The sequence below is a fragment of the Ambystoma mexicanum genome, chromosome 4q (genome assembly GCF_040938575.1).
Source record: "Ambystoma mexicanum isolate Mex_15411 chromosome 4q, UKY_AmexF1_1, whole genome shotgun sequence".
Classification (NCBI taxonomy): domain Eukaryota; kingdom Metazoa; phylum Chordata; class Amphibia; order Caudata; family Ambystomatidae; genus Ambystoma; species Ambystoma mexicanum.
In genome coordinates, this window is record NC_090928.1 from 142,563,363 (window position 1) to 142,587,241 (window position 23,879).

At 47.0% G+C, this 23,879-nt stretch overlaps 1 protein-coding gene across 2 annotated transcripts in view; it reads left to right on the top strand.

Annotated features, from left to right (window-relative positions):
- PPIL4 (peptidylprolyl isomerase like 4) overlaps window positions 1-23,879 on the top strand; it is a 521,963-nt gene that overhangs the window by 259,345 nt on the left and 238,739 nt on the right. For both annotated transcript variants that reach the window (XM_069607668.1, XM_069607669.1), the window contains exon 9: window positions 20,449-20,515. In XM_069607668.1, the coding sequence (XP_069463769.1) occupies window positions 20,449-20,515 (67 nt within the window). The remainder of the gene's footprint in view (window positions 1-20,448; window positions 20,516-23,879) is intronic.

Below are 23,879 nucleotides of genomic sequence, written 5' to 3' on the forward strand. Positions count from 1 at the left end.
TTCTCTCGCGAGAGGCGGGGTGGGTTCTCCATCTAGAGGTAAGGACACTCCACCTTCACGCATGGTTTCTGAGAGGTTGAGATACAAGGATTGGAACCTCCCGGATGACGTAATGGAGATTTTGCTTTTGGCCAGAAGGCCAGCAACAAAATCCTTATACTGCTGCCGTTGGAAGAAGTTCTGCAGCTGGTGTAGGAAAAAAATGTGGATCCTTTTCAATGCAATACACCTACAGTGTAATTTTTTTTGCTGCATTTAGCTAATCTGGGGCTCCAAATTGGAACAATTGAGGGTCATCTGGCAGCACTCTCCATATTCAAGCGCACCTCCTGAGGTGGTATCATATTTCAAAATACCCTTACTCTGTTTTTTAAAGGTCTCGTGAATGTGTTTCCTCCTACATCTTTCCAAGTCCCAACTTGGGACCTTAATTTGAGTTTTTGACGTGTGCTCCTTTTGAGCCACACCATTCCTGCCCATTAAGTTTGCTAACTTTCAAAACTATTTTGTTAGTTGCTATAACATCAGCCCACAGAGGGGAGTGAGTTGCAGGCCTTCTCAAAAACCTCAGTTTACGTTTTTTTAAAAGGTTAAGGTTGTCCTTAAGGACAAAACCCTCTTTCTACCCATAATTGTATCGGAATACCATTTAGAACAGAAAATTGTGCTTCCAGCCTTCTATCAACCATCTCATCCTGGCAAGGAAGAGGAAAGGTTTCGTAGACTTGATCCAAGGAGGGATCTTATCTTTTATGTTTCAAGAATGGCAAAGTTACGCCAACACAACCAACTTTTCATTGGATATACAGGACACAAACTAGGTCTTTGTTACCAGACAAACCCGATCCAGATGGATAATACTGGCTATTTCAGAGTGCTACAGGGTAGCTGAAAAAGATCTCCCAGCGGGTGGTGTAATTGCAAGTCTCCAGGGTGGAGGGTGTGCAGATGCAAAGTGCTGTGGATAGACAGGAGCTGGGGAGAAATTGGTGTGGGAGTTCAAGGCCCGAAGATGCATAAAGGCCAAGGACACCAATACAATACAGCAACTGAGAGATTATCAGAGGAGAGAAGGAGGAGGGAAAGAGGAAAGTCTTAAGGAGCTTTTGGAATTTGAGAAGGTCCTGCTCAAGGCGCAGGGAGAGGGGGAGCCTATTCCAGAGGGAGCTCGCAGAGGAAAGTGAGCAACCCCCTGCCCTACGCACAAGGAGTTGGTGCCAAAGGAGCGAAGTGGTCTAGAGGGAGAGTATTTAGTGAGATAAAGTTGAAGATCGTGTGGTCTTTGTCTTTTTCGTGGCTTCTATTAGGACAGTTTTTCTGAAGTCCAACTAAGGTCTTAGTAATCTCATTCAATTGAGACAGTACAAGACTCCACTCGTAGTACAAGGCTGCACCACCTGAATATCTGGTAGCGTAGACAGAGCAGCCAGGCTTCTCTTAGGAGGGAAAGTGGGCTGTACAATCAGTACAAAGACATTGTAGTACACATATGGTACAAAAACACTATTGTAAAAATAAATGTTTTATTTAAATACAAGTAGGCCCAGATAAATCTTGGTAAATAAGTGATATCACAGATCGTATAAACACATTATACAAAAAACACAACACTATGCTTTAAAGTACACGGACCAAAGCATATACCTTAAATAGAAAACTAACAGTAGTCTAGGTTAGTCAAACCTTTTCATACTACTTCAGTATAGGTCACCTATTCTTGGAGTAAAACAAATTAATTACTTTTTAGATTACTTTCCGTAATACAGGGTAGTAGACCCTGGCAGTTGTACTGTGACGCTTAGCAACAAAATCATAGTAAATCAACTGGGCAGTACACTTTTCTGAATAGTCTAACACTCATTCATGGAACAGTAAAAACCTATAACACTGATTCAGGATAAGTTATTCTAGGGGAGTCGGACCTTGGGGTGTAATATAGAATTCCACTGAGGTAAAAAGTAAGTGTAACAGTCTAAAATCTGTAAAAACCTTTTACACTAATTGAGGATTGCACCATGCATACCAAGGTCAGCTACACCTAAAGAACAGTTTTCAAGAATGGCACAAAGCTATTCTAGGCAGTTAAAACCAATGTACTTTTAAAAGGAGCCATCAGCAATTTAAGGATCAGTATTACCTAAGGCAGACTTATTCTGGATAGGTTAACGACAAGTCAGGGGAAGCAAGACCCAATTGAGGACACTCCTACATTTATATCCTAACAGGAATAGTACAGTGGAATCAACAGCATTACTTTTGGGAAGAGGGGGACCCAACTCGCAGGTGAGTAAATTGACGTATCTACTTTCTGTCAGAATGGTGAGACAATTTCTAAAGAAAGTAAGACTATACTTTTCAGAATAGCAGAACATATCGAAGATCAGTAAAATAACCTTACATATACTTTTGCAAGTGACAGAACACTTTAAAGGTAAGCAAGAACTTTTGTAACTGCTCATTCTACGAGCTACAGTTACAAACAAACTCTTTTTACAAGTAAGTAAACTTTTCAACACTTGTTTTACTTTTCAAGGCAAACCCCTTTAAATATCCAGCCCTTCCCAATTCTATGACTTGAATTCTCTGAGGCTGAAGAGGGACCCTAGTGGTCTAAGAGCCAGCTGTAGGCACTGTTAGATAGGGCTCAGTTGCAGGCAAATTCAAAGTTCCAGAGGAAGACTGTTCAAACAAGTAAGTATTCAACTGTCAAAGTTAGTTGAGAGTCCAGGGACTTCAGGGAAGACACCCTTGCAGCAGGGGCTTGGGTGAACTGGACGAGACTCCCAATCGCCCAAAACACCCCAATTCTACACAGGAATCACAAGAGACTTAAGGTAAGTAGTACCCAAGCCAACATAGTACCTCACACTGAAGAAGAGTTTGCAGCATGATGACTTCAGGATCGGCAGCCAAAAACCGTGTTACTGAATTCTTGATCATGAAGATTGAAGACAGGATCCGGGAAGGATTTTTGAAGCAAGGATCAAGGGGGAAGATTCTTCGTGGCTGGATGCGGTTCTGTGGTTTTTGCGCCCTCTTCAGGAGCCAGAAGATGACTGAATATCGCTGGTTGGATTCTCGTCGTTTGCGAGATCTAGCACTCTGGTGAGGGGACTTTTCAGACTCTATTCACTTCTCGGGTGGTCCAGCAGGATGCCCACACAGTTTCAGCAAGATTCTGAATTTGGAAGATTGTGCACCGCACAATGGCTCGAGGTACCAGGGTATTGCCAGACTCGCAAGGTCGCAGCATGACGTGGGATGGCTCAGAAAGCAGGTCTTCTTGAGTCTAGTGGGTTTCGCCAGGCTCTAGGTCAGGGTCGTCGTTTTTGGAGTGCCCAGATTGAATTGGAAGGAAGGGTAACAGCCGGCTCCAGTAACCCTATAGGCTCTCCGGCCGCTGGAAATCATCTCAGACATGTTTTCTTCCTCTTCGGTTTCGGTTCCAGTGGTCGACTACCTCTTCAGCTTCCAGGATAAAACTTTTATGCAGGATCCCAACCAAACAGCCATGCAACATTCAAACTTGCGGGTTGGCAGTACTTTCCCCGCAGCCACCTTCCCAGTTTGTACTGGATTTTCACAGTCAGGCTGAAAGACAAAGGGCTTCAGAGTTTTGGACGCCTCCCTCGCTTCCTGCCTTCACAGACACTCTAGAGCCTGGGCGGGGAATCTACAGGCTTGCTGCTGAAGATAAAATTGACACAAAGGATTTTCCCTCCCTGGGGGCCAGGGGGAAGGAACAAGAAAGGCAGAGGAACACTGAAATGGCGAAAAAAGTAGACCGGGCCATTTTGCGAAAATGAGCACCCATGTGTGTGCCTTTACTGTGGAAACCCCCTGCGGGAATGGTGCACCGAATTAGTAAAAAGGTTCACTGCCACCAGCCATTAAAAGTATGATTCTCCTTGTAACAAATGTATGTGCCAAACATTGTCAAATAGGATAAAATTAAAAGGACACTATGGAGAGTCTTAAACATGGCACCCATAAAGAGTAAAAGACTGTGTGGAAAAAGGTTGCCACTCACCGAGGTATAGGAAAACATTATCCCCCAGTAAAGCAACACGTTCTGGAGTTGACACAGGTCAGGAAGATTTATTGCTATGAAAATCTTACCTAACAACTTCTATCTGAAACCTTATATGTATAGTGCATACCACCAGGTATGGGTCCTACACCAGGCAGATGGGGAAAACCCTGTGGTGTTGATGGATGTGCTGGAAGAACTACTGCATTGCAGGAGTTACAAGTATGAGGAGTGGTTAAAGCACCTACTTGGCCCTGTCCTACTTGCTGAACTCAGTTTCTCTTGTCTCTGCATCTCTTCAAGGTGCGTCAATATTACTTCTCTTGACGTCACCAACCTGCTTGTTTGCTCTTCTTTCATGCTTGTTCCGGGATTTCGTTCAAATGGCCATCATACTGTCGTGTATGCAGGTATTGCTTTGTGAACGGGAACCTTGCCTCCAGGATTCTCCTCGGTATCTGTATTTTCACTGGTTCTACACAAGTTTCACACTCTGGCTCCCAACATATTGGTAATATGGGCGAGATGATTGGGGGGGGAGGGGCGGTACTTGGCTCCTTCTCTACACTGGATTCCTTGGTCTGTTGTCGAAAGGCAGGAAAATGGACAGTGTCTTCCAGCAGCAGTCTCTATCAGGGGACCTGTGGCACGAAATTTCAGCAACTTCTTGGTTCACTCTACGGCTTTGGCACCTTTTCAGCAGCACCAACAAAGGACACGGATTGCCCGGTCAATCCTCTTCTTCCTGCAGTCCCACACTCTGGTGAGGTGGTCTGGGCAAGTTGGAACGCACATATTTGGACAGATTCTGCCTTTCTAAAACAATTCACTCGAAATGGGCAGTACGTCTCCTGGTATTGAGGTTCTGCAGCTATGGAAACTCCTATGACCTCGGCAGATGGTTCGTTTCAGTTAGTCATGGGACTGGTTATTCCCACTAGCCAAAGGAAAGAGTCATCTTCGGAGCTCCTCAGTCGCATAGAAAACGGCGTCAGGACAGCAGTGGCCGCTTTACAGTCTTGCAAAGGGTATCTCTGGTCGTCTTCTTTGGTTACTTCCATTTCCTGTGGTTGACTTTTTACACTTCAAAAACATCACCTTTTATACCGTTCCAGCATACAGTCCTCTGCAATCTCAGCATTTTACAGAAAGTGGCGTTTGGCTGTCTAATCAGGACAGCCAGACCCCCTGTGGAAGCTGGTCCTATTCAGGCACTCTGGCAGACGAGGACAGGGGGTGGGGCTAGAAGACTCCTCCCTCACTTCCTGCCTGCCCAGACGCCCTGGAGCCTATGGACATAGCATGCGGTTTAACACGACACAATTGGCCGAACACGTCCACTGCCAACAGCCATAATTAGGTCATTGCCTATGGAAGTCACAGGAGAAGAGCGAAGGGGGATACTAAGTGTCCCTTTGGAACTCCACTGAAGGTGGTGTGCCAATCTGTCAGACTATATAGTTTTGGGAGAGATACGAAGTATCTCTCTATCCTTAAGAACTGTAGTTGACTTAAGTTTTAGGAAAAATAATCTCAAAGGAGGACCCAAATGGTCCCCAGTAACACTGCCCATAAGGAGCTGTGTGCTGTAGTAGTAAAACACAGATGCCTTTAAGACCTATGGAGCAGACAAACTCCATAGGACAGGTAGAATACAAAGAATTGAGTTCCACAAGACAGAGCCAGTAAGAATGAATGAATGAGTGGGAAAAGGCTACACTTATACAGGATTAAAGAGAAAAGGTCCAGAAGTCCAGCAAAAAAGCTGGTGGTCTCACTAGGAGAGGGTATGAAGCACAATAATGATCTCCCTAACACATGGAGTACTTACCTGAACTTTATCCAAAGTCTTCACTCTTCACCATAACCATTGGCACTACAAAGCTCTATATAAACCTACCTGAAAGTCATCTACTTTGGAACTGGTGACTTTTGGGCACAAAGCATCTCAGGGCGTGGACTTTATAAAAGCTAGGGGTTTATTCTAAAGTTATTTCTATTTTCTATGCATCTAAATACTTAACTGTGCTTCACTGGTCACTGTACATATCTGTTTTATAAGTGTCATTGTGACAACTTTTGACTAGACGTTTGACTTGCTTAGGCCTAATAATTGTATTTTTAAACTCACCCGTCACATTTGTTCAGATGGATTTCTAAACTCTGGCCTGGTGGACAAAGTTTAGGAGGCCACCCTAGTTGTAGTAAACAGGGGAATGTAGATATTCTATAAGGCATCAAGAAAGTATCTAAGGTAAGTGACATCTCAGGCTCGAGATGAAGAGGCTAATACTGCAGAAACAATTAAGATGAACAAGTTACTTACCAACTGGTAACGTTCTTTCGATTGGATGTTCCTCCCACGTATTCCACATCTTTGACATGTAATGTCCACAGCTGTGTACTTCGGAAACTTTCGGCAGTGGGCGTCCTGCATCAATGGCGTTGGGTCGATGTCCCTCGAAGGCCTCCGTCGAGGGCGACGTCACCGAATGTTATGAATCGGATGCACGGCACCCATAGCCTGTTTGTTTTTTGTCCCAAATCGTGTAGCACCAATCCGATGCCTGCTTGACTGCACACAGCCTTGCGGAAACGTAAGCTGCAATCTCATAGGGAATTCTCCAGAGGGGCAGGCTGGGAGGGCGATGTGGAATACGTTGGAGGAACATCGAAAGAACATTACCAGTTGGCAAGCAACCTGTTCTTTGGATGGATTGTGTTCTCCAACATATTCCACATCTTTGACAGACTCCCAAAGCAGTACCAGAAAATGGAGGAGGGAAAAGAATTTAGAGTACCCAAACAGATGGCGGAATAAAGAACCGCCTTATTATGGGCCGTATCCTGACCATGGATCTCATCCAGGGAGTAACGTTTAACAAAGGTGTTGATAGAAGCCCATGTGGCTGCATCACAAATATTCCTAATAGGCACTCCCCGTTGGAGGGCTGTGGAAGTAGCGATGCCCGTAGTGGAATGAGCTCGCAACCCTTCAGGAAGGTCCTTACCTGCCAATCGGAAACACTCGGTAATGGTGAGGATAATCCACCTGGACAAGGTCTGTTTGGTAACAGCCTGGCCCAATCGTTGTCCAGCATATCCCACAAAGAGTTGATAGTCCACTCTGACCCTGGACATCCTGGAAATAAAAAAGCTCAGAGCGCTCCTAGGATCCAACCTATGGAGTCGCTCCTCTTCCTTAACAGAATGAGGGGGCGGATAGAAAGGAGGAAGAACCACTTTCTGGGTCAAATGAAATTCAGATACTACCTTAATTAGAAAGGAAGGACGTACCCTTAGTACAACCATGTCCTTGTGGAACACAGTAAAGGGCGGCTTAGAAGAAAGTGCCTGCAATTCACTCACTCTGCGAGCGGAAGTAACCGCAACCAAGAACAGTCTTGAAGGACAATAATCTCAAAGGACAAGAGTGCAAAGGTTCAAATGGAGCACCCAATAGAAATTTCAAAACCAAATTCAAATCCCAAACCGGCACCTGGAAAGGGGATGGCGGGAACACATTAGTCAGTCCTTTACGAAATTGAGAAATCCAAGGAATCTTAAAGTAAGAACATTCTTCAGACGAGCGCCTAAATACAGACAGTGCCGCCAGGTAACCTTTAATGGTACCAACTTGATGGCCCCTCTGGGCCAAAGAAAGTAAAAGACAAAACCATAGGAATGGAACACTGAAAAGTATCAACATTTTGTCCTCTGCACCAGTTGCAAAACTTACGGCAACGATGCAGGAATTTTGTTGCTGGTCTTCTGGCTGAAAGCAACACCTCATCACATCATCTGGGAGGTCCCAATCCTTATAGCTCAACCTTTCAGATACCAAGTGTGAAGGTTGAGAGTCCTGAATTCTGGATGGAGAACCTGACCCCCTCTCACCCCCCATCCGAGAGCAGATCCTCTGTAGGGAAGACTGCGTGGAGGGCAGATGGACATTTCTAGAAGGTCTGGGTACCACTCTCTCCTGGCCCAATCCGGAGCAATGAGGATCTGAACCTCCGTAACACTTGAGAAATGACTGGGACTGGAGGAAACGTGTACAGCAGTGGGAATGACCAATCCACTGCGAATGCGTCTCCTAAGGCTCCTCTCGGAGGAAATTCCCTTGAGCAGAATCTTTTGCACTTTGGGTTGGCATTGGTGGTGAAAAGATCCACTTGTGGGGTGCCCCAAAGGGCGAAGATCTCCAGAAGGACTTCCTGAGCAAACTCCCACTCGTGAGAGACTGCTCTGCTTGCTCTGAGCGTCCGCCACCGCATTTTTGTATCCGGCCAGATGAACTGCCGAGAGCGAAATTCCCTGCTGGATGGCCCAGAACCAGAGCTACATTGCTTCTCTGCACAACCGGAGTGACCCTACCCATCAAAAAAGGGGGATGTAATGCATGGCCACTGTGTTGTCCATCATGATCAGGACACTTTTCCCCCTGCACAGACAGCAAAAAAGCCTTCAGGGCTAGCCTGATGGCCCTCTGCCATAACCGGTTTATGTGGAGTTTGGACACCCACGGAGACCAACAACCGCTGGCGGTCAAGTAGTCTGCATGAGCGCCCCATCCTGTGAGGGAAGCATCCGTCACTACAGACACCTCCGGCCATGGTTGCCAAAACGGCTCCCCCTTCATCAGGTTCCCCTTGTTGGCCCACCACACAAGATCCTGGGAGACCGAGCGTGGAATCTGAACAGGATCCAACATCTTGCCTGAGAACTGAGACCACTGCATCTTGAGGACCCATTGCAGGGATCTCATCCTCAGCCTGGCCTCTGGCACCAGAAAAAGGCAGGATGCCATGAGGCCGAGCCGGGAGACTCTGGGCATGTTGAAACTTGTCCACCATCTGCACAATGTGATGAGCCCTCACCTTGGGAGGCGAGCACTTCCCCCAAGGATGTGTCCAACACAGCTCAATGTACTGGAGCTGTTGGGAAGGTGTCAGATGTGACCTCTTGAAATTGAGGGAGAAGCCCAGCCTTTGGAGGGAGCGGCAGGTGAGACCAAGGTGATCCAAAGCTTGCTCGGGAGAACGCACACGGATCAGCCAGTCGTCCAGGTGATATGGGCAGACGTGAATCCCCCCTCTCCTGAAATAGGCTGCCACCACCACCACCATTAGCTTGGTGAAGACCCTCTGGGCGGAGGTCAATCCGAATGGCAAGACACGAAACTGAAAGTGCGAGTCGCCAGTCGCAAACCTCACGTACTTTATGTGCTTGGGATGAATCGGCACATGAAAGTAAGCATCCTGAAGGGCATGGAGGACTTGAGAAAGAGTGACCATTTTAAACTTGTCCTTCCTGAGAAGTTTGTTCAACCAACGCAAGTTCAGGATGGGTCTCAATCCCCCGGTCTTTCTTTGGAATGAGAAAATAAGGGGAATACCATCCCTGGTTCCTCTCCGCTACAGGCACCAGTTCTATAGCGCCTTTCTCTAGCAGGGTCAAGATTTCCTACACAAGGAGCAGATCTAGAAGCTTCAAAGAGATTCCCCAGTAGATTGTCGTGAGGCCGCTTTAGGAAGGGAAGGCAGTAGCCGTGGGCTATTGTATCCAGAACCCACGCATCCGAAGTAATAGATCGCTATTCTTCGAGATGTTGAGACAGCCTGCCCCCAACCGGCGAACCATGGGACATGGCCTCATGACTGTTTTGGAGTGGCTGCGGCAGCACCTCAAGGCAAAGATGCAGCTGCCTGAGCGGCTTTGGCACCTCGATTTCCCCGACCACCACGAGTACTTTTACGCTGACCTCTTTGACTGGCGGCTCCTCTCGTTCTACCAAAGGAGGAGTAGTAACGAAAAGAACCTCCCCTCCACTGCTGTCCCCTAGGACGAAAAGGCGGAGGTTGACGCATAGCTGCGCTTAGATTTTGCTGCAGCTTTTGAGATCCGCAACCTCTCAAGGCTCTTGTCAGCCTTGATGCCAAACAAATGCGTGCCATCAAAGGGCATATTCAAAAGACGGGCTTGCACATCCGGGTCAAAACCCGACTTCTGCAACCACGCAAATCTGCGTATAATGGTGCTCGCAGCCATGGACTGGCTAACACTATCGTCCGTGTCAAAACCCGACTCAAGGGATTCACACATGGCATCGTTGCCATCTTGCACGAGAGCAAGGAACCCATCCCTTTCTTCCCCCTCGGGAATATGCTCAGCCGAAGGAGAAACACAGTTCCACAGAGTGTGAAAATCTTGGCTAGGCACAAGTGGAGTTGGCCGATTTCAGCCCCATACAACCCGCAGAAAACACCTTGCGTGCCCAACCGTAAAAGCGTTTGTCATCCCTATCAGGAAGGATGGTAGGGTACAATGCCTGCCTCGAGGTGGCCGTAGCCGCCTGAACCACCAAACACTTGGGAGTGGTGTGAGTGGCTAGGTAGCGGGGGTCACTACCGGAAGGGCGGTATTTCTTGGTTAACGATTTAACAGCCGGAAGAGATTCCAGTTGCTGCCACCTTTTTCTGTAATGTGAGATGAAAAGGTAACACCGGGTCAGAAGACGGACCTTGATCTAAAATGTCAGATCTTGCACAAAAGCTTTAGGAGGACTGGACCAGCCCAGCTACTCTGTGAACCTAGCCATGAGCCACCTATAGGACGACTCTGCATGAGCCCCAGGCTCAGGCCTGCCAAATTCCACTTCCGGAGAAGTGTCCAACCCACTGGCATCATTAAGAGTTTGCCTCAACTCTTCCAATTGACTCTCCAGAAAAGACAGGAGCCCCATCAGGCTCAACAGTGTCAAGATCAAAATCTGACCTCTCCTCCTCCTCATAGATGTCATCCAGAGGGAGGAAAAAGTCCTGTCTGGGAACAGCTGAGGGCCTGGAGTCCATGCCAGGCCTCACAGACTTGGGAGTAACCTTCCTAGGAGGATCCACATCAGTAGGCATCTCCAACGGTAAATTTTGCCCAAAAGGCCTCGATGCCATCAAGGGCGTTGACTGTTTCGGCGGACGGCGATGTGGGCTGATAGGAAGGCAATGCTTAGATGTCGGTATCCGACGGATACGGCGCCGACTGAGTCGACGCCGACCTCGAGTCCTTTGCAGGGTTCTGCGATCTCTTTGGGGACGAGGACCGAGACCTGGAAGCACGTCTCTTGCGACCATCCTGAGCCTTGTCTGAATGGGACCTCGAAGTTTCCCGCGCGAGGACCCGAGCCCGAAGGCGTGCAAGCCACAGATCGATACCGTTCCTTGCCAGCTTCATCAGACGGTGCGGACCGAACTGGGCCCTGCGATTGGAAAATCACCAACATCTGCTCCCTAAAGGCAGCCCATTCCTCTGGGGTCGAGGACTTAGTTGGGCAAGCCACGTTCCTTGCGGTGCCATCCTCTGAGGAGGATGGGGAAGGTGACCGGTGACGGCGCTTCCTAGAACGCAGAGATGAGGAGGACTAATGGCGGGAACCACTCCGGGACCGAGACCCCCAGGGACTCCTTCCGATGTGGAGAGTCACCCCTCGAATCGTCGGTGGACATACCCTTGGACTTACGAGACTTACTGGGTTTTGAACCCCTACTTACCTGAAGCTTCCCCTTACGCACCCGCAAGGCCTTAGCAGTCAGTGACTGGCATTTGGAACAGTCGTTTGTGTCGTGACTCTTGCCCAAGCACCACAAACAAATGCGATACAGGTCCGTGATCGACATTTTAGACTTGCAGTCCAGGAAAGTCTTGAAGCCAGACCACGGAGTCGGAGGGGTAGAAGAGGAAGACCTGTTCACGAAGAATACACAAGGCATGCGGAGTTCTCGAAGCAAACACGTTTGCAGAAAAAACAGAACTGAGGCTACGGGCGCCGTGCGTCCTATTTATAATATCCGGTGAAGTCACCCTCACCGGGGCCTTCGAGGGACATCGACCCGATGCAGGACGCCCTCTGCCTAAAAGAATTTCCCATGTACACAGCTGTGGACATTACATGTCAAAGATGTGGAATACATTGGACACAATCCTTTCGAAATCAAGTTATTTTATATGTGTACAGATGCAAATAAACTCAAGCAGACAAAGTATTCTTGAGGCTAGTTATGTAGTGAATAGATTGCGGCATGCGCCAACGTGTGCATAAATAGGAGGAAGTAAAAAAAAAATGGATGATTCCACTATGTATTATACCTGAGCTGGACCAAGAAAGGAATGCCCTTTCCAGTGTCGCAGTTGAAAAGCAATTGAATTACAGAAGTGAATCTTAGAAAGGTGAGGCTGGACTATCCCCAAGAAGCCAAGGTTGGGTTAGGCTGGAATGATTAGACTGTATTTACAATTGTGTGAAAGAACGAAACTCCTGTTCAGAAGACATGAACGAAAACAGGGAAGACGTCAGAGGTTTGTTAAATAACAGTATTTTAAATGCACCAGAGCTCAAATTTGTGGTCTTTAGTCACGTGGAGGGATGCAGCTGGACAAATCTGATGAACCACACCTACGCAAGGAGATGGAACGTGCCTGCACTCCCTCGTATTCTCCAGAGCAAGGAACACTTCCAAGGCTAAGTCCAAAGCCTTAATTGACATGCAGACCACTGAGGTGATGATATGCCAATTGGTGGGAAGCTATGGTTATGACCAACCCACCAGCACTTGGAAGCCCAGCCTGCATGCTGGTAACGTGGGTGGAAAAGTACTGACGGATGTAAGAGTGCCAATTATAGGGGGCCGGGTAGTTAAGAGCCCTATAGTTTGTGTAACCAATGGGACGTTGTGTATTTAGTGACGTTCATAGTGTCCTGTTTTAGGGGAGGGCTTAGTTGCCCCACCTGATATTAGAAACCCTCTCACTTTCTTAGACTAGTATGGAACGTATACCTAGATGTTCCCTCTAAGCCTACCACATTTGACACTAGTTTTTTGTAGTTTGCCACATAGGATGACATTGGCAAATACGTAGGTTAACATCAGCAATTACGAGTTTTTGCTATAAGAATGTTTTTTAGGAATTTTGTTGAGATCATGCTGCGAGACGTCCGTTGTACTCCCCGTTTTAGAAAATTGACATTAAAACATCCAACTTTGCCAACTTCATTAGTCGCTTTGATTATTAATGTTTGAGTATCTTCTGCATCACCATTCATATCAAATTATTGCTACCTCGTCTAAGAGCTTGGTCGGCTGTCCAGGTTCACCGGAGGTCGCGTCCAGAGCTGCCAAATTGCGGAGAAGCCAACGCAAAACATTTTCTTCAAACTCGGGGTACTATGGCGAAAGTTATTGCTTACCTGATTACAAAAAGTTGCTCCAAAGCGTTGGAGTACATGCAGAGGTGTCCAGGGCAACCCCCTCTTATGCTTGTCTCGAATCCGTTTTTAGTCTCCTTTATTTGCTAACATGCTGCTTCAATAACTTTAGACACTGGAGGAAATCTGCAGGAACTCTTGATTATTTGCTGTTTGTTAAGACTGTAAGCCCTTTCGGAACTGCCTTTAGCTAAGGTTGCTTATTTGGACTTAAGACTTTTCAGGCTAAGAAACCGTCTCTAGAACCTTGAACTAAACTCATGTTGCTCTAACCACTTATTTTCCTACCTTTTGAGTGACTTTCTATATGTGTTAGCAAAATAAATGCATTACCATATGACTTGTTGAAAACCGCACGAGTGCACAGTTACCGATAATACGTCTTTTCCCTTTCTAATGTTGCTACAATTTTAACGGCAAAGAAGCACAAAAGTGAAAGTGCCCTTTAAAGTGTATAATCTAGTATTCCTGAGTGTTCATCAAGTTGCTACTCAAAGACACAACAGGAAACTTAGAGGACTTATCCAACTACAGACCCATCTCCAATATACCCTACATAGCCAAACTGCTAGAAACGTACGTCTACAAAATAACCCAAGAATTCATAGAAGAGCACTGCCTACTAGACCAGGCACAAGTTGGTTTCAGACCAATGAGAGGAACAGAATCAGCTCTCCTCTCAATATGGGACGACCTAAAAACGAACGCAGACTCGGACAACAGCACCGCCCTGATACTCCATGATCTGTCCGCAGCTTTTGACACTGTCAACCACGACATCCTCATAAAGAGATTAGAAGGAATAGGGGTAACAGACACCGCCCTACTATCGATCAAGTCCTTCCTAACACAGAACCAAAACCGTATGGATGAAACTTTTTAAATCCAAACCTGGAGATTCCACGTGCGGAGTACCACAAGGATCATCCTTCTTGCCGCTTCTATTCAACATCTACATATACCTACAAATCAAACTCATCAAACACGGCCTCACATGCTACAACTACGCCGACGATACTCAAATAATCTTCAACATACAAGACACCCGAGAAGAAAACACTACACTAGAGAATTGCCTTTGTGAGATATTCAATTGAATGAACCTCAACCACCTCAAAATCACCCAGGCAAAACGGAGATGATATTGTTTCAAAAAAAGGGAGGAGACATCAGCTACATCCCCTGGGCAAGAGCTCGGCACCACACCAGAACCATCAACTGTAAAAAACCTAGTGGGTCCTGATGGATAACAACCTCACTCTAGAGCCACAAGTAAACTCTACTCAAGAAATGTTTCTTCCTCTTGCAAGCAGCAAGAAGGATCCTACCATTCCTGTCGTTCGCCAACAAAACACCATCATCACTCTGATCATGTCCAGAGTAGACTACGCGAATAGCCTATACCTGGGCATGCCTGAACGACTTCTAAAAAAAACTACAACGCATACAAAATGCAGCAGCCAGACTCCTCCTCAAGGTACCCAGAAGATAACACATCACACCCGCGCTAAAAATACTACTCTGGCTACCATTAAAACAGCGAATAAAGTTCAAGTCCATGTGCGTCACGCACAGAGCAATACACAAACCAGGCGCAGAATTCCTAAGCGATAAACTACGCCTACATCAACTGACAAGAACACTGAGATCAAGCACCGACATCCGCCTAGACCCAAAACCTTATAACAGAAGAAAACTTGGAGGATCCTCTTTCTCTCACCAGGCACCGAAAACCTGGAATGACCTACCAAAGTATATACGGAACACAACAAACCACCTAGCATTCAGGAAACTCCTCAAAGCATGGCTCTTCACAGCGTAACCACAACAGCGAAGCACTAGAATGCCACCCCATTAAAACAACGAAAATAACACCAACCTCTGCCACTCTCAAATAGACAAACACTGAACCCAAGGAACCGACCACATGACTGACCATAAGGTATCATGGGAAATGGCCACAAAAGGAGGCCTCCAGATACTGATCACATAATCAGACCCAGACGAAAGCCTTGAATGACTCGCCCGCTCCCCCCGGACGTACCATATCCAAACGGCAGACGCATTTGGATAGAAAGTTTGAGAGGAGTCCGCTACACCATCCCAGCACCCAAGAAGGAGAATAGAAACACCCAACCGACATTAAACAATCCATCAGTATTAGAACACCTACAGAGCTTGCTAGAATAGAACGGTGAGGAGCAATCAGAACACTTACAAAACACGTTGGAACAGCACAGGGAGTGCCCCACACAAACCAAACCAAACCCTGCCAGGCGTAGCCCTTTTGCCCACCCTGATGAAATTGGGAGGATTAGCAAGTGACACACTCGGACAGATTTCTGAACTTCTGTTAACTTTCATACAACCGACTAACAATAAAACTCCGCATTTCTGCAGACTTATCTCACTCAAAAATCTCAGAACCATCTCTCGTACAGCAACCCGCACGCACTTTACAGCACCGCAACAACACATAAGCAACACCAAGAGCACACGAGAACTGACATCGATCAATACTCGCACCGAAGCTCAGCACCCGGTGTATACCGAGTTGAAGCTGCCAACAGAACACCACTCCTCCTCACTATCCTACTCCCGCTTCACCTACTAACCCATCCCACCTTCTCATTTGCAGATCTGCCAGAGCGCCTGGGGTCCAACCCTGTTGGTGACGGTGCGCGGTACAAACCTTTAAAATTTAACATACATCTTTCATCTAAATATGTGCAAGTGCTTCTTTGCTGTGCCTGTCTAAGATTCAGAGTACTTGCCTACAGCTCACATCTTCCTCTTAAGATCAGCCTGCCTGTTCTGTCACACTACCAAGGTCCTGAGCTAGTACAGACTGATATTTAGAGCTGGGGATCTACAAACCACTGGTATAGCTTACTAAAGTCTTACTGCCAGCAGGACTTAAGGTAAACTCCCCCATGACCATGACCATGCAATCCCAAAAACTAGATGAGGCCAGGGAAGCAATGGGTATGTAGACTTTGGCTCAGAGTTCTTTGGATACCACTTGTGAAGGTTCCAGAATCTATTGCAGGCTTGTTCTTCTGGTGTCTAGACAGCAGAGGTTACTTTAGTTCGGCATATTTAGTTTGTCGGTCAGAAAGCTTCCAGCAGTACATCCAAAAGAAAAAAGGTGAATAATTCGACAGGTCAGATGGCCACAGACATCGCTGGGACAAGACCAGTTCAGCGGAGACCACCAAGGCTCAGGTGGCAACAGGCAATCCTCCAGCGGCGAGTACAGGTTCTGGTCCAGCACAGCTTCCCTTGGTGTGAGACGGTGGTCGGTCAGAATCTCGAAAAAAAAATCTCGAATGACAATAAGGTCGAAAAAAAAATCTCAGAAAAAAAAGTCGAATTACTATTTTTTTAATTATATATTTGTTTTGGGGTCCGGGATTAAAAAAAAGGGGTTGGGGGAACCCCCCATTTCGAATAAAAAACGGCATAAACAAAATTTGATTTTATCACTATAAACCGTGTGAGACAGCTGAAAATGCAGGAGTAGGTGACTTGTGGCACTGGCTAAAGATCTGCAAAGTTCCAAGGCTCTGCTCAGAGCGACGACTGCTGCAGCAAGGTCGCCCAGAAGGGATCTGGTCAGCGAATGGGTTGGTCCAGGGACCCATCTGAAGGCTCGGCAGGCACAGATCCTCTAGCAGGGTTCCACCGGTCCAGTTGAAGCATAAATAAGGCCGCCTTGAGATTGGAACAGAGAAGCATGGCTTCACCAGAACACAGGTGTCTGTGAGTCAGTTGAAGGGGTTATCCTCTGGTCTTTAGCAGGGTGCACTTCTTCATAGAGGTCCTGGCTGCAACGTTGATCTGATGAACAGTTGCAGGAGCCCTCCTTTCATCCAGCGTTTAGGCTGGGAGCAAGCCCTAACCTGCCAATGGTAAGGATCTGCACCGTTCAAACAGATAGTGGCTCCAAGGAGACCCAGGGCTTGTGGCAGTGGGCCATTCGTCAAGGCATGTTCCTCGTTGCGTTTCACCTGGCGGGAGTCATGAACACCATTGCAGACTCGCTCAGCCGGGAACTGCATTCTTGCCACGGGTGGGAGCTTCGCCAGGACCGGGTGGATTGACTGTTCAACAAATGGGGATGATAGATTAATCTCTTTGCGACGGCAGCAAACACCAATTGCCAGAGGTTCACCAGCAGGCTCCCTCAACCGAGGAGCTTGAGGGACGCCTTCTCATTCCTGTGGGAGGCACAGTTCCTATATGCTGTCCCCGTTTCCACTCCTCCTACGTGTGATCAACACACTCGGTGCCACTGCAGGATGATACTCGGTAGCGTGGCTGAGGCAGATTTGGTATCCAGACTTACTACGCCTGTCGTTGGTTCAGTCCATCAGGCTACCGCTGTCCTTGGACCTTCTTGCCAGAGAAGGAGGGGGAGGGTGATTCTGCAGCCCCACCCAGAGTCTCTGAATCTGAGGGCATGGCTCCTGCAGCCCTAGCGTTTGGAGATTCTGCTTTACCCGCCTAATGTAAGGACATCCTGACCAGGGCCAGAGCCTCATCTATGTTGAAGTGCTAGACCTAAATGGAAACAGTTCTCTGTGTGGTGCTGGACTCAGAAGATTACCCCTCTGCGTGTCACGGCGCCACAACTTCTGCCATACTTGATTTCTTTGGCCAAAGCGGGGCTGGCTCACGCCTCTATCAAGGTGCATCTAGCCGCCATATCCAGGTACCCCGGACAGACATTCACTGTGGTCTCACAGGCTCGTCAAGGAGTTCCTGAGGGGGTTCTTTGGGACTTTCCCTCCGGTGAAGGCTTCTAACCCCGGCTTGGGAGCTCAATGTTGTGTTAACTAAGCTCATGGGAGCGCCCTTCAAACCTATGCATCAGGCACCGCACAGGTTTCTCTCATGAAAGACTGCTTTCTTCGTCGCCATCACCTTGGCCAGGCAGGTCAGGTGGATTCAGGCCCTGTCTTGCAAGCAGCCTTACTTGTCTTTTCACGCTTCAAGGGAGGTATTCTGTACACACCCAACCTTTTTATGCAAAGGTTCTGTCGGAATTCCACCTCAACAAAACTTTGCTGTTGCCTGTATTCATTCTGAATACGTCATCGCTGGCAGAGAGGGCCTTGCGTTCGCTGGACGTTGCTCATGCCTTGCAATTCTACGTGGCACATATGAAGGATTTTCGCAAGACTTCTCAGTTGTTGGTGAACTTTGGACCTGTAAGTCTGGGAAAGGCCTTGTCGAAGGCTTCCATCTCCAGGTGGCTTTCTGCAGCATCATGCACTGTCATCAACTGACTAGCAGGCAGCTGCCAGGCCGTCTGAGAGCCCTCTCCCCCCGAACTATCGCAGCTGCAATGGCGTTTCTCCATTGTGCCCCAGCTGGACATCTGCAAGGGTTCTTACGCAGGGGTCCACGCACACCTTCATGAGGTTCTACTGCATCGACAGGGATTCCAGGGAGGAGTCCAGAGTCGGTCCAAGCAGTGCTATGCAACCTGCTTGAGGTGAGTCTGTTCCAGAGGTGAGTGTTTATTACTTCTGTTGAGCCTTGCCACCTCCCATGGTTGTGTATATGTACTGCTGTGTCATCGTTATTTATGAGCATGTGAATCCATGCCAGACCCCATGCTGTAGGTTTGTTACTTACCTGTAACCATTGTTCTACAGCATGGTTCTTTCATGAATTCATATGCAAACCCACCCGCCTTCCCATCTTCTTGGTTCATACTGCCACTTTATGTGCTTACCAAATCTGAAGAGTGTCACCATGGGCGGAGCTTAGGGAGAGGACTATCATTGATTGGGTGCAGTATGACCCAGAGAACAGTGATTGGTTTAGACCAGATATACAGTTTTAAAATGAAGCTATTTTGACGACAGGGAATCTTGATGAGCATGTCAATCCATGCCAGACCCCATGCTGGAAAATAATAGTTACAGGTAAGTAATTTAAACCTTCATGTACCTTAGCAGGCTACTTGCAGGGTCTGTGTGACCTGGCAAGAGGGGGGAGGGGGCCCCCATTAGACTGCCACCTCCAAGTTTGAATGTTGCTAGTGTCCTCATTGGAGGGCTGGGGATCGCTCCCACCCCAAATTCTGGAGATGGGACAAGCTGGACCCATAAACCAAGTTGAACACTGTAGCTGAGAGGCCCGAAGGCGACTGATGAATGCCAGCAGACTGCTGCAGAAAACCTAATTGTCTCAGCCACTGCCACTCTGTCGCAAACCATAACCTATTCGGCAGGGAAGAATTCTGCAAAGTGGCTTCCTCCCTCTGACTGGTAGGACCTACCAATCAACTGTCCTGCTCAAAGTATATGACCTTTTTTCATTTATTGAGCATGCATCTTTGTATTTTCACTGCAATGCCCGGATCCAGCTCTTGATGGTTGGAAGGACTCACTCTCTGCTTTCCTGTGATCATGCCACCTCCACTCTGTGTAACTCTATCCTCTCCACAGATTTGCTTGACCTCTAGTTTCTTCTCTCCCTCTCGATAAGTCTCTCAGTACTGATAGCTCAGTTTCCCCATAAAAGTGACCAAAAACAACGGTAGTAAAACGGAGCGCTTTACCTGCTTAGAGGAAGTCGGGTCAACTAGCAAATTGAAACAAAAAGATAGGGTGTCCCATAGAAATGTATAGTAGGAAAGCGGTAAAAAGAAAATCTTTCCTAACTTCTAGGTATCATGTTAACCATTGAATCTGGCATGGTAGGTCAATCTGGGCACTTCTGATGAGATGGTGTGGCCAAGAGCTATGGGGTATTTTAATTCCTTCCCCCAAGTGTTCCGTTTCCTTTTTTTGTACTTTCAGATGCTGCATGAGACACCATTTCTGAAACAATAATTCACCTGCTGATGTATGTATTATTCAGAAACTTGTGTTGAGATTTTGCTCGAGTGGAAGGCAATATTGTATTGCGAGTCTATTTTTGAACCGCAGTCCCTCGCCCCAATGTCTTTGAGTCTACATGTAGCTTCTCTGTTCATCGTATTCTGAATGTAACCCTTGTCTGACACGCTCTGAATGTGGCTTCTATTGCTCGAACATACTCTGATGAGCAACTACCTATAATGACCTGATTTTGTTGAAGACTGCCTAGTCTTATATTTGTTTGGACACATCTGGTTGAAAGTAGTGAATGTCATGTTTTGCAGCTGTGAAATAATTCGTGACTGGAAGACTGGAGAATCCCTATGCTATGCCTTCATCGAATTTGAAAAGGTATGTTTTCCTCTACAAATAAATGAAATGTACTTATCCTTGGAATATTACTATAAACTTCTCAGCCATGACCTAAAATAATGTTACTTTCAAATTAAAATGTCCTGTTTTGGCACCAGCTAGTAAAAGAAAAGAACATCTTTCACCTTCCGTGCCTTGCCTTTTTACAAGCCACTCCTCGAATTTTCTAATAAGCACAATGTATTCTATTTGTAAGTCTGTCTTTTAAGTGACATTTAAGGGATGCTAGCAAGCACCCAATTGCTCACTCATTAACCTCTGTGTCCCCCCCCTTTCTGCCTCACTCTTAATCTTTCTACCTCATCTAAAGTGTTAAAATGGATTTTCAAAAATCAGGATTTTGGGAGACCACCCCGTTTATGGTAAACTGGGAAGACACTGAAGTTGGTCAAAACCCAATCGAGGGAGGTGAGAGCAGTGAAGGCTTAGTCTCAGGAAAAGTGTGAGTGGCCTATGTATACGAGTCAACACAGAGAACACTTAATAATACAAGTTGGACCGTGTTAGGGATAATTCTCAAAACATTGCTAATTGCCTTCCACCTTAGAGACCCCCAGCTCTTTTGCTGGACCTCAGGACTTTTAATTTCTAACCTGGAGAGAGTGAGCCCTTTTTTCACTCTCATGTATTTTTTATTGTGATTTGGACTGTTTCTTTTGACTTTGTAGTCTGACAAACTCCATAGGCATCACCTTTACAATGTGACACACTGCACCTTCAGTGCAGTGGCACAGGGAAGTGTCTTATATTTCCCAAAGGTTTAAATACCTTCTCTTGGTGAAACTACTGTTTCTAAGAGCAGTGAAGTTAAATTGACTTTACTTACATTTTATAACTTTCTAGACCCAGGACACAATCTTACAATATGGTGCTGCAGGGGTTACTTAGTATCCCCTTTTGTCTAGTTTCTCATGTAACATTTCTATGTTACTCTTTCTACAATTAATGGCCGGTTGCAGTGGTTTACTTTTTCCTACCATTGTGTGTTTTTACAGCGGGCGGTGTTCGCAGCTGCAGTAAAGCACCCATGGGTGCCCATTTCGTCAAAAGGGCCCAATCTTCTTTTTTCACCATTTCTTGTTGGAAAGGTCCGTTTTATCTTTAGCAGGATTCACGAGTGAAGCCCGCCTCTGGTTCCAGTATGTCTGGCAGGGGCAGGAAGTGAGGGAGGTGCCCGAAACTCCCTGTGCTTAATCCCCTTTGTTACAGGAATGCACCCAAAGGTGATTGACTGGCTAGCTGTCCGGCAAGGACAGCCACCAAGCTACCCTGCTGCGTGATTGACAGCTAGGCTGGAATTAATGGGAGAAACCTGCATAAAAGGGGAGGCTTTTTGGCTTGGAAGGCAGAGTCGACCACTAGACGAAGGAATCCAAAGAAGAACTTGAAAGAGACGCCTGCTGCAACTCATGGACCGTTGGTTTGCCTGGTGAAGCCCTGCTGCTGTGCTGAAGCTCCGAATTCGCCTAGACTATAGGAGCCCTGCAAGGATGACTTCTCCCTTTTGAGTTGGTGGGACCAATCAACTCGAATGTAAGCCTGTCTGGACATCCTCTCGGAGCTGGCTGTACTTCTGCTGCTGCTGGAACCGAAGTGCCAGGGAGAGGAACACGAGATTGTGTGCGTTGCTTTTAAGTCGGACCCGAGCACCAGGAATATCCTCCGGACTTCCCTGAAGGAGGGCTGACCAAGCCCGAGCCACCTCAACAGTGCGCTGGACCCCAGATATGAGGAAAGTCCAGAGTGGTATCCGAGAACCGCGGTGTTGCGATTTGCTGTCAGACGCGAGGAGCTGAAATACTGAAGAACCACTGAATTGAAGTATGCCGATTGCTGCCGCTGACCTTCCCTTCCCATGGCAGAGCAGGAGTCCCCAGACGTGCTCGCTCTTGTCCCCACGACTGAGGCTCAGGAACAGGATCTGCAGAGCTGTACAGGAACAGAAGCCAGCTGGAACCATTTTTTCTAACCAGAGGTACTGTAAAGTATAAGTTGAGACCTGTCTTGGTTACCTTGCAGAGTTGCTATAGCTTTGCCCCTCACAAGCCTCCCAGCTTGTTGCCCTTCAAGTGTTTTATTTTCTACAAACATTTCTGAAAACATTGTGCAAGACTTTATACCTACGTTCAAAGATGTTCAGCTGCCCGAGATATTGTGCAGTTAACATTGGCTGTCCTGGCTCCCTGAGAGACACTTCTTAACCTGTGTTGTATTCCTCTATTCTATCTTTTACGCCAAACTCAATATTGCTCTAAATGTACCAGTGATAAGTCAATGTCCAGTGTCCTAGCTATTTAAGTCACCTGAGGGTGTAGGGAAGTGTCTGTGCCATCCCAATGGGTATCATCTGATTTAGAGAAACTAAGAGTGTGTTTTGAAGTGTATTAGAAGTTACATATATTGCTCCCTTCTGAAGAAGGCTTATATAACTGACTGTGAAATAAATTAATAATTGTTTTATCAAGAATCCTTGAGTGCAAGTGTTTATTTGAATCACTGCTACTATGAAACTCTGTGTCACAACATTACTGCTCACGTTGACCCCTCTTGAGATAAGCCTGGCTGCTCAGCCACACTACCAACCTGTGTAGTTCAGACTTATACCAAAGGTTGTGTCCCAATTGCCAGGAGGTCAAGGTTATTGCAGTGCACCCAAATGGTACTGCATACAATCTTGCCTAACAGACCGTGAGTATATTAAAATGCTGTTATTTTAAAAAGCTACCGGGCCACTAGCCATGGCCATTGGCCACAGCCTTCGGCTGTCTCGACGTTACATGTGTTCACCCAAAGTGTTACTTTGGTACCCACTTGGTGGCCAGTGTCTGGCCGTGGCCACTATACATGTCTTTCATGCTCACTAGACACAGAACGACTATTCTACTGTGGTAGCTCAAATTGGAGTTGGTCAGTCCACTGGCTGGCCCAGGAACTCTACCGAAGACTCCCAAGTTGACAGGCACCAAGAAGTCTAGAATGGTTGTTCTCACCACTGCTACGGGTGTCAAAGCACTGATGAGGGTCTTCTAAGATCACTAGCCAGACAGGGCGCCACCAGAACTGCAGCAAATGTTGTTCGCCGGGTGTTATCAGGACGGGTCTTCCGAAGTCTTCAATGCTCTGCAGGATACTTGGCTCCTCGCTGCATCTCTGGGGAATTGCTACACGACTCCTCTTCTTATGGAAAAACTCAGGTGAGCACAAACTCGGCCCAACCAATGAACCACCAATCGGGGACCACTGTTGTTGAAACTCATGCATAAACACTGAAACCAGTTAGGGTATTGTGACCAGCCAGTCCCAACCCACATCCTGCTTTTCAAGTCACATGGCCTGCACGAGC